At 31.8% G+C, this 16,431-nt stretch overlaps 2 protein-coding genes across 2 annotated transcripts; one reads left to right on the top strand and one right to left on the bottom strand.

Moving 5' to 3' along the window:
* Positions 1–6,146: 6,146 nt before the first annotated feature.
* Positions 6,147–13,531, bottom strand: LOC119837063 (SH3 domain-binding protein 5-like). The gene is made up of 9 exons (XM_038362554.1): positions 13,305–13,531; positions 12,869–13,060; positions 12,287–12,472; positions 11,450–11,571; positions 8,712–8,893; positions 8,246–8,421; positions 7,447–7,663; positions 6,844–6,991; positions 6,147–6,328 (listed from the first exon to the last, which is right to left on the bottom strand). The coding sequence occupies exons 1-9, from the start codon at positions 13,353–13,355 to the stop codon at positions 6,208–6,210; spliced, it is 1,395 nt and encodes a 464-aa protein (XP_038218482.1). The 5' UTR covers positions 13,356–13,531; the 3' UTR covers positions 6,147–6,207.
* Positions 13,532–13,937: 406 nt separating this feature from the next.
* On the top strand, positions 13,938–16,088 carry LOC119837114 (dynein light chain roadblock-type 2-like). Its single transcript, XM_038362618.1, has 4 exons — positions 13,938–14,086; positions 14,159–14,237; positions 14,347–14,447; positions 15,706–16,088. The coding sequence occupies exons 1-4, from the start codon at positions 14,084–14,086 to the stop codon at positions 15,814–15,816; spliced, it is 294 nt and encodes a 97-aa protein (XP_038218546.1). The 5' UTR covers positions 13,938–14,083; the 3' UTR covers positions 15,817–16,088.
* Positions 16,089–16,431: the final 343 nt, after the last annotated feature.

The raw sequence follows: 16,431 nt of genomic DNA, 5'->3' as shown, positions 1-16,431 counted from the left end.
CCAGTAAATACAAAGCAGATAACTCGTGCTCGTAGTTGGTTCTTACTTTCTTGTAGAACATTTGAAAAAATCATAATTATCACATCAAGATAGATAGATCTAGTATGAAATAAAAAAAATGTCATTACTGATCAAATGTATAAATTAGGTTATAATAAAACAACTTGGTATGTAGGTATTTTCATTTCAATTCTTTATTTTCTTTTTATAATTTTTGAAATAAATAATTGATATTGTATTCTGTAGACACAATAAAGTATAGTCTCACTGCATTGACAACGTCTCAAAATAGCGCTTTTATTGCGGAGAAAATTACCAAAATACAAAATTTCTGTATTATTTACCGAAACGGAGCAATCTCTATCAAACAATCGAAAGACTGAACAAATTTATACGAAGAATTAATAACCTTCAAAACCACGACATATTGGACTTAAGACAATTTTCTCGAAAACACATAAGTACGAAAAACAACATCAATCAAAAGAAAAACATTTGTCAAACCGCAAACTTCGGCGCAAGCGCAGCTACGCTTTCGGTGTTGCTATTACTGTTATTTAACATAACAGATGAATTAATAAAAATTATTGACGACTTATGGGATAATATTTACTTATAAAGATTAATTATATTTATGCTTACTTTAACTTATAGTTTATTGAAATGTATTATATTTATATGGACTTAAAATAAATATATGTTCCAAGTTAAGAAAGGTTAGTTACGAATAGTTCCTGATTATCCTACTAATATTATAAATGCGTGAGTTTGTAAGGATGTGTCTGTATTTGTTGAACGCAAGAAACTACTTAACCGATTGCAATGAAATTTGGTACGTAGGCAACTGGACAATTGAAATAACATATAGGCAACTTTTTATCCCGATATTCCTACGGGATACGGACTTACGCAGGGCACAGCTAGTAAAATATAATAGTACACTGCATAGTGTATATTATGTCAGAATTTATATAAGTGCGTTAAGCTGCGTTGCGGTTTCGCCACAGATAATTATACTATACCGGGTAAGGTACGTTTACAATATCGCTTACATTATGCCCCTCGAAAGACATTGTGTTGAAATTCTTTTAAAAGCCTGTTTTCGATTTGTAATAGAAAATAAAAAAATATATATATTTTTCCCATATATATGGGACATCATTGTGGAGATAACAAATTCAGTTTTTGGGGAACATAGGCAAAAAGTACAGAAAACACTTAAATAAAAATAAACACTTGTTATATTTAAATTTGTTGCAATTCAGCCCGACTATCGTTACAATGTAATTTGTTTATTAATTTCACTCCGATTTATAAATTCCGAAAGATGGCGCTATATCAAAAATTAACGGGCGACAGTTAAGTTCAATAAATTTTATCAAGAGGAAAGTATGGACTGGGGTAAAATGAAACAATACATAACTACTTATATTTATTTATCGAAGGCAAGTCATTCAACACTGTATGTATTTACATACTTAACTATTGCAGTTATGGCTACGTTTGTACAGAATAATATCACAACAGGCAAAAATAATATCGTTTTAAAGCTATCATTGCATACTTAACGATAGAATACTTCTAGTTATTACTGAAATCACCATGTCACGATGCATATCAATCGAATTTATAAAATCTACGTCAAAATATTGCATTTTCTGGTCAAGCTACAGAGCCGTTTTTAATAATCCTTATAACTACTGTCTTTATTATTATACATATTTGTTATAATTAATGAATGATAATGAATGAAGATTTATTAAATATCGCATATCGCACGACACAGAAAAAGCAATCAATTTCAATTTACATGGAAAACAAAAAATATTTCACAAGTCCATAGACAATGAGAATTAACTTACTATACAGATGTCGCAGGATATAAATATATTTCCATTACCAAAATAATAAAAACAATCGAGGTCAAACAACGATTAGAACGGTCATAACTAGGATGGTTGACTTATTTTTTTTCTTTTGTCACGGGTCTGACTCACACTTGACAAATCCCTACTAATCCCTACTAATATTATAAATGCGAAAGTAACTCTGTCTGTCTGTCTGTTACGCCTTCACGCCTAAACCACTGAACCAATTTTTTTGTAATTTGGTATGAAGTTAGAACTGAACTTGGGAAAGGACATAGGATAATTTTTATCGCGAAAAAGAATGATAGAAGGAGTTGAAATAGGGAGATGAAAGCGATACAATCGAATTCCACTCAGGCGAAAAGCTAGCTTTTTATATTGCGAAAAACTACAATTGTAGTGACATATTGTCATACCAAACATTTATTGCAAAGTTACTCGCACCTCTATTTTATTTCTAAATCCAATCTTCTTCATGTTTTGAGAGTTCGATAATGCTTTTCAAATTATGAATACTGGTGGCTTTAATGATATTGATATACAATCCTATGCGGTGGCCTCTTATAAAGCTGCTAGATATAATAATATCTTGAACGTTTTTTGCATAACTTATACAAAAAAATACGCAAAATATCAAACGAAGGGACGCAATACAAAATCATCGTCATATATGACAATACTTTGATGATTCGTTATTATATATATTTTTAAGGTGTATTATCGGCCACTGTATAGTTTATTAATATTAGGTACAAAGTAAAAATAATTAAAACTCAACTATTTAAAATAGTTAAATTTTAATTGATATAAAAGGATAAGTTAACGTAATTTTTATAATGAAATATAATAAGCTACTAATAGTTAATTGCTTTTCAATAATTTATATTCTAAATGTCATGGCAAGGCAAAGAGAGTTAAATAATGCAATAATATACGCTTAATGAAATTCTGAATAATTTTCTAAAATAATTTCATAAATAACGACATAATTAAAATAATCGAATATCGTTTTATTTTAAATAATATTTAAATATTAAGCCGTGTAATACTGCAAATATAAGGAGTCGCTTTTTCAATAAATAGCGTTAAAGCATTTTAAATAACTTCTCAATAAAACACAATTTTTAAAAATATTCAGGCAATTTGTAAGTGAAATCAGGAGATACGCGTGCTGGACTACTTTGTTACTTATGTATTCAAAATTTTATTCTAGCAAGTATTTTGTGCGAATTATAACACTTACAATAACTTTATTAGGTTGAAAATTTACAAAAATATTATTTTCTGATGTTGTCATAAATTGTAGTACTACTGAATAATACTAAAAATATACTTTTGCAGGACGTGTGACTATTGATTCACAAAAAATTGTGTTTATTTAAATTTAATTTATGAACAATCTTTATATGTATTAAATCTTATAAATTTCATCAAGTAGTGTCTATCCGAGGAAAAAATATAAAAACGATTACGATACGATAGCGAGAACGATTCATCAAAATCCAAATTACATGAAATTCCAACTAATTACTTAGCAACTTACACGATTGAAAATAAATAAGTTCAAGATAGATTTGGTACAGAAATTATTTTAAGACTAAATGTCAAAATGGACTTGACAGAATCTCTATTATAAAATTAATATATGGGTGAACATAAAACCTATTTAATTTTCTTATTATTATGAAGAGATAATATTAGAGTGAATTTCCATGACCCTTGCGGCGGATTTATTAGCATGATTCATTGTTTCTTTTAGCCCTCCCACTATTAGGATTCAATATGTTTCAGATAATCTTAAATAACACATAAAGATTGTTCAATACATAGTATATTAATTAAGGGTGGTTTATGAAAAATTATAATTGTTTTCTAGCTATGCCTACACAAACATCTACCAAGCGCATCACTGTAAGGAGAAAAGCATAGTAATATCCTTAATTCCTATCTATTTTAATAGTTAACAATGCCTTCCGAAACTACGTCTTATGTACATGTGTGAGCATATATCACTTCTATGTGAGAGTTAATAATTTTATTTTCTTATGAAATCAAAGGTATTTATTTGTATCCTTGATATATTCCACCTATTTTTATTACAATACGTATTCCATGTGTTTTTTTTATCACATTATTTTGACAATTAATATGTTTTAAAAACATATGTTATACTATGAAGACGAAAAACATGTTTTTCCATGTAAATGTAGATAGGTAGGTGTTATTTGCGCACACATGACATTCCTTACATCTACATTTATATATTAATAAACATTTAGAGACGTAACAGGGGTAGGTAGTATGATTTTATGTTGGAAGACAAAATAATTATGTAAAACACAGGAAGTAGAAATAAATACTTCTTTTTAAATAGACGGTGTTTAAAAATAAATATTAAAATTAAAATTTATCGAATGTTAATAGAACCATAGTACATTTAATAAATACGAACTATGAAAATACTTTAAATCTCTTTGAAAAAAAGGAAAAATGCCTACGACTAGTAATTGTCATGATAGAAAAATTTTTGACATAAAATTGCTTATTTTTTATTATACATTGAACTTAATTAAACGATTTGTTAAAACAACAGCTTTTAAATGCGTATGTTGTTTGTGACATACTTTAAATGGCGTAAAATGTAATGCGATTTTTTAACACGGACTTTTAAATTTTTTCATTACGTATTACGACGGTTTAGTTAATTTGAGGAGGAGTATATGATAATTAATAATGTATCGATTGAATGTTGTAACATTAGGTCTATAGAGTCGAAAATTGATTGTCACTTCCCAATGCATTTACGTAATTGACATCCACACGATTCAAGTTACTTGATCAAGCCCGTGTGAACACGTAAAATAGACGATAAAATATATGTTTCCATGGAAACTAATGTTTGTTTGGTTAACGCACTAAATAACTTCATCAATCTTTAACTCATTCAAATTGAACAAGATTACTGTTTTTTATAAATATTCGTGTTTAGGTCATGAACGATTTGTGTATGAGATCATTTTAATGACGAAAAATTAAATTAAACGGAAGCGTGATTATTGCTTAGTATTGCATCACTAGCCACTAGGTTGCCTTCTAGGTTGTACTTACTTTCGGTTATCATTATTAAATATACATGCTGGCGATGAATTGTAAATTGATTAATAAATGAATAATATATAACGGATATACCGAGTCAAAACCGAGTCTTAACGATTCGATATAAACTACAGGCGAAGCCAATGAACACGTGTTAAAAAGCAAGTATCAAATTGCTGAGGTTAGATTATGAATGTGAAAATATTTCTTTATCACTAGAATTTGCTCAAAAAATTACTACACAAGAAACATATAGGTGTGTGTGTGTGTAGGTGTGGAAATTTATCATTTAAATATTCAAAATGCCACTTTCGAACTTAAATTATAATATATATGTGTGTGAGATTCACAAATTTTCTATTCAGGCAATACTCGGTCTTATCTAATCTACATGTGACATAACCTAATTTAAAAACTACGTTGTACCGCCAAAACGTCAAACTCCAAAACACAGATTAACAATTATTTTCTAAGGGCAGTATTCTAGCAATATCTACCGGGAGTCATCTACGAATATTATTTATTATTACTAATTCAATAAATTATTATCACACGCAACTCACATTATTAGGCAAACATTTGTCGACGTTTCAAAAATGCACCTTATTGTAATTGCGTTATGAGTTAAAACGCATCACAATTTATTAAGCCGAAAGAGATAAAGTTATACGAAATACGATATATTAGAAAGGGACACCTTTGTTGTTGTTTAATAATAATTATTATTATTGATTAAGGGATTTTCCTTCTTATTCTGCTTATAATAAACGAAAGTGCACTTTACTAGACTCCGGTTAAGATCTACATTTGCATGTTAACTTATGAGCACAATTATTTTTTTCAATTCAACTACATTTCAAAGTAAAAATGTTACGTATTAATGTATTACTTTTTTCTTTTGGGTTTTAATTGATGACGTAATTGATATTATTTAGCTTATGAAGAGCAATTAATTTAAGGCTGTTAGGTTTATGTTAAGTCAATTTATAATACCTATCTCCGAGTACAACTCGGTAAATTGAGCATATTTTTTTATGTGATTTGAGGTGTTTCCAATTAATATTTATGGTGCGTTGTTAAATTATATATGTAATAATAGTATGGAAATCTATCCACTATATTGATTTTAGTGCCCCGCAATGCATACAAATAACCTTTTTTTTATTATATTATAACCATTTTGGAAGTCACCCCAATGCTGCTAATTTATGGAATTTAAACTGAATCAACGAGGAAATAAGGTTTATAATCGCGATTCAGGTGAGCGAGGCGCTCGGGCCACTCCCGCCAGTTTCTCACAAACCGCTTCCAGTTGGGCGTCTAGCATGAGCGATGCTATTTGGTCGTCTGTTAACATTTCCACGCTGAAATGAAAAGAAATATTAACTCAAAACAAAATCTCATTTTTCAAAACTACCCCTGAACAAACATATAACATAAAACAAACTAGCTGCACGCTATAAACTTCTATCCTATCTTTTAAGATGGATTAACTGCACATGGTGCGCAAATTTGATTAAAATCGGTCGAGTGGTTTAGTATTCCATTGCAGACTAACAGCGTGACACGTTATTTATAAATATTAATATGAGTAATTAAAGGCTTAGGAAGAACAATTCCATTATATTGAAAAATATTTCTCATCACACACATAGTACTATAATGATAAATATTGCACCACATTATAGAAATAATTAGCTTTTGATTTTGCTTCTTAAATTTTTCTATCTCAAACTGGCTTATATATGTATGTTTAAAATTTATGCTTAAATTAAGTATGGGGAATCATCCTTACGCTAGTAAAAAACTAAATAAACACATGTTTGTTGTGCCTTTTTTTCTTATCAATAGCTGGGTAATAAAGCAGTGAAGAGATTACCTCGCCAGGCTATCAGTATCTGAGTATATTTCATCTGAAGCGGACGACGCCCCGGAGGGTGCAGGCGAGCGCCGGGAGCGGGGCGAAGCCCTGCGCGGAGTGCGAGGGGCGGAGCCCGAACCGCGCCTCTCACCGAACAGAGACAACCCTGAAAAAGTATATGTCGTATACATTATCAGCTAAGCAAAATTGCAGTCCTTCATGTAAAAGCAGTACTTAAAAAAAATAGTCTACAGCAGAGTCTCCGATTATTTAAATTTAATGATAAACAATATTATTTTTAATAACACGTATTACGGGTCACGGGTTAGTTCCATAGCAGAGGATTGCACCTGTTGTATTATATGTTTTTGTATGAATGAAATGATTTTAAGTCTTCAAACTCTTTCTCCTTGAGAATGGATCTAGCTTTTAGAACTCTCCCAAAAATAGAAAGAAATTGATAAAGTGTAAACCTAATCTCCTTGATCTTTTCACCTCTACGATTGCTGCAGCATCAACATCATCATTCAGCAAGATATCCAACCTCTATCATCCCCCCCCCCATTTCCATTCCAACCCGCATAAATTTTTGTATAGCAGGCCCAACATGTTCGCACTCACCCTGGAACATCTCCTTGACCTTCTCCCCGGTGTCGTGCAGCAAGGTGTCCAAGCTCTGTCGCCGTCCCTTCTCCAGCTCGGCCCGGAGGCAAGCGGTACGGTCGCTGACTCGTATGATGCGTCTAGGCGATGCGGCCGACACTTTCGACTCCATTGGACTTGGTGGCGATTTGTCTGGACTCGATCGGGGTCGGAGGGAGCATTTCTCAAAGCTTATCTGTAACGAAAAGGTTCATATTCACATAGTAGTTTGAGCTTTTAGTTGTTGTTTATTGTAACTTATAAGGTAACTAGATGCACGCCCCAAACCGCCCGGGTATTAATTTATTGTAATAATAAAAACTATCCTATATTTTAAGTAAGATCAAACTGCACATGGTGTGCAAGTTCGATTAAAATCAGTTGAATAGTTTAGGGAGTCCATTGCGGAAAAACAATGTCACACGTAATTTATATACATACATTAAAATTGTAAAGGGTTCTTGAGATTGATATCAAAAAACAATAGTTAAGACATTACGCCGTTTATCTATTAACACATATATCCTACTAATGTTATAAATGCAAAAGTTTGTAAGGATGTGTGTGTGTTTGTTGCTCTTTCACGCAAAAACTACTGAACCCATTGCAATGAAATTTGGTACGTAGATAGCTGGACAATAGAAACATAAAGGCTTTTTATCATATGATAAATAGGCAAACATATAGACTTTTTATCCCGATATTCCTACGGGATACGGACTTCTGCGGGTGAAACCGCGGGTCGCAACTATTATTTAATACATTTTCCAAATGATACCTCTTCTGGGCTAGAATAATCTAGATCGATCTCCGTCCAGGTATCCGGGTCCGGTCTGTCCACTTTGCGCAACCATTCTCTAACGCTCTCATCGTTATTCTGCGAGCACATCTCCTCTAGATTCTCACTCGCGTTGGACTCACTTGCCGTGTCCGTTATTGTCGATTGATCTATGTCTGTAAGAAAGATAAATAAGGTAAAGAAGGTAAGATAAGGAAGGGCTAAGGCTATGGGCTCTCATTATTCCTAGTAGAATGTATTTTCTGGGAGTATTTTATTGAAGAGCATTGCAAAGGTTGTTTATGTTTAATGAAACGATGTAATATTACACTAAATGTATATTTTACACATTTTATTAATTCCATGGATAAAAAGGAGGGTTTGATTGAAAATTAAGCTATCTATTCATATGAATATCTATTATACAAAGATTGCGTAAAATAATAACATATTAGCCAAATCTTACCATTCCTAGTTGACTGCCTTCTAGAACGATGCCTGTGTATTTCATCCGATATTCTCTCGAGGTTCCTCAACGCGGACGAGTATTTCTGCTTAGCATCAGTAACTTGCTCCTCGAGGGTTTGAATGCGAGCCTTTTGCGCTTCTAAAGCGGCGTTGATACGGGCTTTCTCCTCGAAATATGGCCTGTGGGAGATTTCGGGCTCGAAGGACCACAATTGTAAATAGCCAAAGACAATGTAGATAATATTCTTATCTATCAAATTCTTATCCAAATTTCCTTTGGCTTATTTCAAAAACACAAATATTAATTTCTTAGTATCCCAAACCTTTGTTAATAAAATGTTATATGTACAATATGCATTTAACATGTTTTTTTTGCTTCGTAACGACTTTTACTAACGGTAGCATTGCACATTTTTTACATCAAATATTGTAAAAATAGACAAGAGAAAAAAAATCAAGCAGTTAGTATTGTATATGAATATAAAGTGTATGTATACTAGAATCTGTCATGCGATACTGAAATTACGTGGTACATTATGGATTTTTCGTCACGAGAAAAAAAGATTTCTTTTTTATGCCCTAAGTTATAACTTAATATGCTCTCTGACATGGCTGCTTTTGAAAGTAGATTAATTTCATTGAAAATAAGATTTGTTACGTTTAAATTTAGCGATTATCTTTAAAATTACGTAACAGATTAATCAAGAGTATTGGAATCAGCACTATTTATTCTTTTCTATTAACCGCAACGAAGAAATCCATTTTGTTTTAAAAGCCTTAATTTCTAAGAACGTGCATAAGCAAAGAACATAGATAAATGAACAAAAAATTGTACCAAATATTAGAATGGTCTTGCGGACGGCTGCGTGCGGCCTGTGGAAGATACATTACTCTGTGCAAACTAATCAAGCGTAGTAAGTTAACTAAGTAACTACGGAAATCGTTAGTGCTTAGCTTAACTACAACTACAAAAATGTAGGTAATTTGTATTGTACGTGTATTATTTTGTATGCATTTCGAATAAAGAACAGAGGTTAGAAAGAATACAGTTCCTCGTATGTATTAGAACGCGTGTCGCCGCATTTGTTTGAAATGCACACACACGCGTAAAAGGTGTGGCTCTACGCTCGCGACTCTCGCAATGTACGCAATACATTGCGTGATCGCTCGCTAAGTACAAGATGGTGCATATATATATTGCAAGCAATGTATTATTGAACCATCTTTTTGTGATTGTGTCGTTTTCGTCGACGTACTGAGAAGCTATTTCATATGTGTACACTGCCCACTTAGCCTCTTTCTAACGTCTTTAACCATTAACTAATAAAGTAGTAAAGGCATATTAGAAAGAATGAAGGAACTATTCATACAAACACAAGCAAGGTTGTATTGATTACTAGCTATTCACCCAGGCTTCGCTCGGGTTAAGCAGGCTTTTTTTACATCATATCGTTTTTATCAGTTATTATTGTAATCCCAGCGGAGACAAAACCCACGAAGCAAAAATCATTAAAATCAGTTCAGTTTATTAAGCAGATTAGAGACCGATAAAAAACATAATGAAGATGATTTTATTGAACGACAAAGACAGTAACACGAAAAGGGTAAAATAGCAAAAAGGGTAAAAAGATAAAATAGCACTAAGATTTCGGTGTTGGTCTGACTGTCTGTCATTCCGTTCGTCATCATCAGGCTGCATCTTATGAAACGTGAGTAAGTTGAAATTTTCAGAGAGGAGAATTATTGTTTGTTCTTTTAATGACAAATAATTAATAAATCGTGTCTCGAATCCGACTCACTCTTGACCGTATTTTTATTTACTTCATTAAAAAAAAAACACTTATTAATAAATGGATTTCTCCAGTAACTTATTGAACAGTCAATAACACGATACAAACACATATGTTTTCAGTGCATTATTCATTAAAATATTTCTTAATGAAAAAATGTTTGTGAAGTGGAAATAAAAAGGAATTCTTGTAAAAGTTTTCGAATTGAAGACTATATGTATATATTTTTTACTAAAGCATTTAGTTGTAAAAGTATTTTCATAATTATTATAAAAATATGCATTGCATCTTATGCTTTCATGTCAATTGCCAACTCCAATAAAGAAGGTAGTTTAATATTATGTTGATGTATTATAAAAAATAAATAAAGGCATAGTTCCTAAAATCCTGCTAATACTTTTATTATAGTTCATAATCAAATTTCTATACAATTTAATATTATACAAAGTCTTAACTAACAATAACTTCCAATTAAAGGTAACATTAGAAATATAAAATTTTCTTCAGTATATATAATATGGAAATATATGGAACTATAGAAATTAAAAATCATGCGCTAACCAGTTGTTATAGTAATGCTAATAACTAATTACACATACTAGGTCATACCTTCAAATTAATAGTAATTATTCATTAAAAAGTATATCATTACTGAGTTATATCTTTTTTCATACTAAAATATTACAACTCTTACATTTTTCCTTCTTTTTAATATGTATATACAAATGAAACAGACCTTATAGAAATTTATTTATTCTGAACATCAGTAAATGTTCATACATTACAAATTGTACTAACATAATTAAACATTTTGAGAGGACTTTCACGGGGAGATAAATGATGTAGTAAGAAATAACGACGTACGAAGTGACGCTAGTTACAATTCACAGCAGTTTATACTTTAAGCCCACCTCATCCTACGAACTCCAACTCACATTAAACTGACCTGGACTTGGTGATGTGCCGTTTAAGGCTGTTCTGCAGCTGCTGCACGAGCGCGGCGGCCGCGCGGTGCGACGCGGCCTTCGTGCGCTGCGTCACCGCAGACGCGGTGCGCTCAGCTTCCGCCTGGAATTGAAAGATTGCACTTTTAACTTCGTACCAATTTCTTCAAGGAAATGAAGAAAAATAAAATTTGGAATTAAATTTAATTAGTCATTAAGTGCATTAGGATCAATGCAAAATTCGTTTTATGTGGGTGTCGAGCTCGCTTCGGTACAAATTGGGCTAGCTCGCACCGGCGAAATACCATAACCAAACAGAAGATTGGCGTGATATAGTAGCATGCTACCGTATTTTGTGCAGAGTGGGAGAGCTGGAGGCCTATATCCTTATTTTCTCCCTTCCCAGTCAATTCCTTCTTTACAGCCATTAAAATTTAAAAATTGGCAGCGCATTTGTACCTTTTTACCTCTCCGAATGTTTACAGACAGTGATGACTGTTTACCATCAGGTAAATCAGCAGCTCAATTACACTTTTATGGGAAGAAAAAAATTATTGGTTGATGAGTGCTGGTGGATCAGTAGTATCTATAGTAGGGCAGTAAGTATCTCAAGTCACTATGTTAGTTACCATACTCCTCCAACTGGACCGATTCTCTTGAAATTTTGTGACATCGACTTAGATCTATTTTCATTCCCCTAATTAATAAAAGAAAGGCAGAATGGTGTTTCCTGGGTCAGGTAGGAATTTATAAGACTATAATAAAAGCATTAAATTGTTAGTTTAATTAAAAGAGCTTTCAGAAAACTTAAAGCACATCACTATGAAGCAAATACATACTTGATTAACTCGATGCGTGGCATGATTAAGCATTTCCTGCCACGCAGGGTCCAGGGTGAGCCCTCCGGAGCCATCAGCAAGCCGGGCCAGCCCTTGTTCGGCAAGGTACACCATCTCCCTTGCAGCAGCATGGGCACTGTTCGCTTTATCATATGCGAGATTTGCCGTATGCAACTCTTGGGAGGTCTGGGAAATACATAATTTTTTTTATTGATTAGAAGAATATGTATGTAATTATATTTATTAATCTAACTTCAACGGATTTTGTACAATATGTTTCTTTAACAACAATGCATGGTTATAATTTAATATCTCTTATTTATGTGCTACAGTTCAATTTATATAAAGTTTTAAATCATATTGGTGTCACTTGTCATTATAATTGGGGGTGACAAAAAATTTGCTTTGCTGATTATTTGCAGAAAACATAAGTGTTTTTACAATCACATTAGAATATTTCTGTCATAAAAAACTGTAACTAAATCCCCATTCCGTCTTCATTTTTCTTTTATACACAATAGTTAGTATTGAGAGTAGCTTTTTTGTGACAGAATCTTTTTTTCATTATCAAGTCGTACTTACAATATTTGCTCTGAATCTAGCTTCATAATAAGGCCGAGCTTTATGAACGCTGGTGCCTAGTTTCTTAGTAAGTTGTTGTATACGCAAGTGACCCTCAGCCAAAAGCCGCCGAAATGCGAGACGAGCTTCATCTAGCTCAACTTCCAACCGATTTATTTCATCAGTAGCTGTATTAAGTCTTTCTAATTCAATCTGCAATTGATAAAAAATATATTTGTGTAGGAAAGTTAGATATCTTATTATCTTCATTTTTTTTTAATTGTGTAGGGATCTTATTGGAAAACTTTATGAAAATAAACCGCTATATTTATCCATACAAAGATGTATCAAGTAGAAAATATAACATGTATTCAAGTGTAATAAAAGATTATATTGAGCGTGGGAAAACATAATTTCTATTGTTCACACATAGTAATATCTTTATTGATTACTGTACCTGTACTCGAGGATCTAGAGTTTCTGAGCATTCAGCTGCGCTATCGTTCATTTTTCAATCAAATTAAGCGCATTTTAAGCAATCTTACATTTATATTACAGTATAAATTATTTGTTTTATATTCTTATTTATTACTACAATAACTCGCCATCGCTAAAGAGCGAATATTGGCTGCGAAATACACGAAATTAGCACAAATTCTTCCGCTGCACAGAAACGTCAAAGAAATTAAATAGTCTGTCAAACGAAGTATATTAATTACTCCTCTACATACTCTGTGATCTGTCATTTTATTCAACACAAATCCACAGACATGAGAATTGATATCGTAAAGGTAATAAATATTCTATAGGTCTATTTTTCTGATAGGTACTGCCGATACATTTATTTTCCCAAATATAATATAAAGATACTGATGAGTACTTACCATTCATCTAGTTTATTGAGTGTATTATTACTGTGTGTAGTAAACTTGACTCTTATTGTAAAATGATATATAATCAATGCATTAATCAATAATTTTATTTATAATACCATCTGCGAAAAAGAAAATTGTAGGACATTGACGTGAAGAACACACAAAGAATATTTACTAGGTATATAGGTAGGTACGTATGTTTCTAAATACTTGTTACGAAGGTTTTTGCTTATGGCTATAAATGTGAACCGTCAAATCTATGCGTCAAATGTTATGTCAAAATACAAAGTGAGAGTATCCACTCAGTTTTGATGAGTTTTATATAAATAAAAAATTAAAAGTTGAAGACACGAATTGAAGCATGGTATGAGTATGTTTTTGTTTTCATTTTATCTTCATCATTGGAGCAAGAAGTTAATTGTTTGCATTATTACAGGCGACAGAAGTTGAAGAAACTATCAAGCGAATCCAAGCTCATAAGGGTGTAATGGGTGTCGTCATCGTTAACCACGAAGGTTTGATCAATTTTTACTTGTTTCCATAGTGAATTGTAGGTTTTTTAGAATGTACTTAGTTTCGTTGAAAAGAGAGTTATTTTATTGATCTCAAACTTCTTTCTTACAGGAATTCCAATCAAGAGTTCTTTAGATAATGCTACATCAGTGTTGTATGCTGGTTTAATTGGTCAACTTACTGAGAAAGCAAGAAATGTTGTCCGTGAGATGGTAACTCATAAATAGTTTAAAATGTTACTTACCAATTATATATTATTAAACAGTCAAAACTTTATGCCCAATCTAAAGTCAATTTTTTCATATAAGAGTAGGTATTGTGTTATTTTTTTATATTAAACACACTAATTAGCAGTATATTTGTATGTAACCATATATCCTTTAGATTTCATTTTGACCAACTAACAAGAGATTTAATTAAAACTTCGTACTTTTGTCAATTGATGACATTTTCTTAATTTAATCTTACTATCCTGATTAGGATCAGCAGGATTAATAAATTCCTTACATAAATATAATACTCTGTATAAGAGTAAAGATTTGTTTTTAAAAATATTTAGCTACTTACTTATTGTTTATTATATGTTTTCCCTGATGCAAAAAGTTTGAATACAATTCATCCATATCTTTGATAGAACAATCTAGAGCTGGCTAGACAGCGAGACCCAATGCATATTTACCAGCAAGTTAAATAGGATAAAACCTAAGAACAGCATATTATTATTTTTTTCTAGACATTAAAATATACATTCAGTGAAATTGAATCTCTTAAATGATTATTATATCAAAAAAATAAACAGCTTTCATACTGTCACAACTAGACCAAATTTTAATGGGACCATGTGAGGCATTAAAGTCAAACTTAAACTTTTATTTATTTAATTTGACTCCATCTAGAAGCTCTTTTAAATCATCATAAAGGTATTAACTATTTACCACTGGTTCTAAAGCAGTTTCTATGAAGAGTGGGTAAGAAATTCTGTAGTTGCTCTTTTTGGCTGTCAAATATAGAAATCAATTAAAATAAGAATCAAAATCGTTTCATCTAGTTGTAAGTCTTAAATGCAGTTGCATCAAAAGTAAAACAATATGAAATATAACTTGCTTTAATACAAGACCCTATCCATTCTCTGTGAATAGTAAACCTGCCACTGCAAGTCTATGTATAATCAATAAAAAGTATCTATAAGATGATAAAAGACATATTCATCTATTATTGTCTTATACATTTTTGTTATCTCTAGTAAATTCCGTTGCTGTGGGAATTCTTGTCTGTTCATCAAAAATCCACAATGCTCCCTTGGTTGTTGTTGGTTGCAGACTGTGGTTAGTGTTTAATGGTTCACTAATTAAATCATTTCTGCCATTCCTCCTATATTTTAAGGAACAATATTGTTTGATTTGTCTCCAAATAAATAAATAAATATTTGAAAAATCCCGACCCTATTTAATTAGTTACCATTTTTTCCAGGACTCAACCAATGAGTTGACATTTCTCAGAGTAAGAAGCAGAAGACATGAGATACTTATCGCTCCGGATCGCGAGTTTATTCTCATTGTAATACAGAATACATCAGACTAGTCTAAAAGCATTAACTAGATCATAAGGAAAAGTTTTAGTTTATATAATTTATGACAGAAGCATTATAATCAGTTTTTGGTCAGGTAAACATTGTTCAGTATAACAAAGTTAATTTTAAATATGGATTACTATTCATTAAAGAGCAAGAATATTGTTATGGAGATTGGATAAGTCATCATTATATTGTTTCAGATACATAACTCTATAGATGAGATATGCACTTAGCACTTTCTTAGAAAATTGCATTCGATAATTTAAAAAAAATGAATTGTTAATCACAAAAAATGCAGCCTATTTAAAGTAAAATTTAATTTTAAGCTTAATTTCTTATTGGATAAGCATGTATTTATTAAATATATACTTATAAAAAGATTTTTTTTATTCTACACTAGTTGCTTTCCGCGGATTCGCCCGCGTAAATGAGTTTTTCCTTTTGATCCCAAGTGTGGGCATGCAGCACATAATATAATACTATATCGTAGTAAGATGGGAACATAAACACAGATTGCTATCTTATAAAAATCATGCTTTTTTTTATTTTTTTTTTTACGTCACAGTCGGCAATGGAGCTGGTGGGTCGCCTGATGGTAAGCGCTACCACCGCCCATGAACATT

Source organism: Zerene cesonia, chromosome 26 (assembly GCF_012273895.1).
Source record: "Zerene cesonia ecotype Mississippi chromosome 26, Zerene_cesonia_1.1, whole genome shotgun sequence".
In the NCBI taxonomy this organism is placed as follows: domain Eukaryota; kingdom Metazoa; phylum Arthropoda; class Insecta; order Lepidoptera; family Pieridae; genus Zerene; species Zerene cesonia.
This window is presented reverse-complemented; position numbering and strand designations above follow the sequence as displayed.

Excerpts from the sequence above, each read along its gene's own strand:
- LOC119837063 (XM_038362554.1), bottom strand. The coding sequence starts at position 13,355 with ATGAACGATAGCGCAGCTGAATGCTCAGAAACTCTAGATCCTCGAGTA. Across the intron at positions 11,572-12,286 it reads CCACGCATCGAGTTAATCAA|GCGGAAGCTGAGCGCACCGC; the intron begins GTATGTATTTGC and ends TTTCAATTCCAG. Across the intron at positions 6,992-7,446 it reads GGTCAAGGAGATGTTCCAGG|GGTTGTCTCTGTTCGGTGAG; the intron begins GTGAGTGCGAAC and ends ATACTTTTTCAG.
- LOC119837114 (XM_038362618.1), top strand. Across the intron at positions 14,238-14,346 it reads CGTCATCGTTAACCACGAAG|GAATTCCAATCAAGAGTTCT; the intron begins GTTTGATCAATT and ends TCTTTCTTACAG. Across the intron at positions 14,448-15,705 it reads GAAATGTTGTCCGTGAGATG|GACTCAACCAATGAGTTGAC; the intron begins GTAACTCATAAA and ends CATTTTTTCCAG.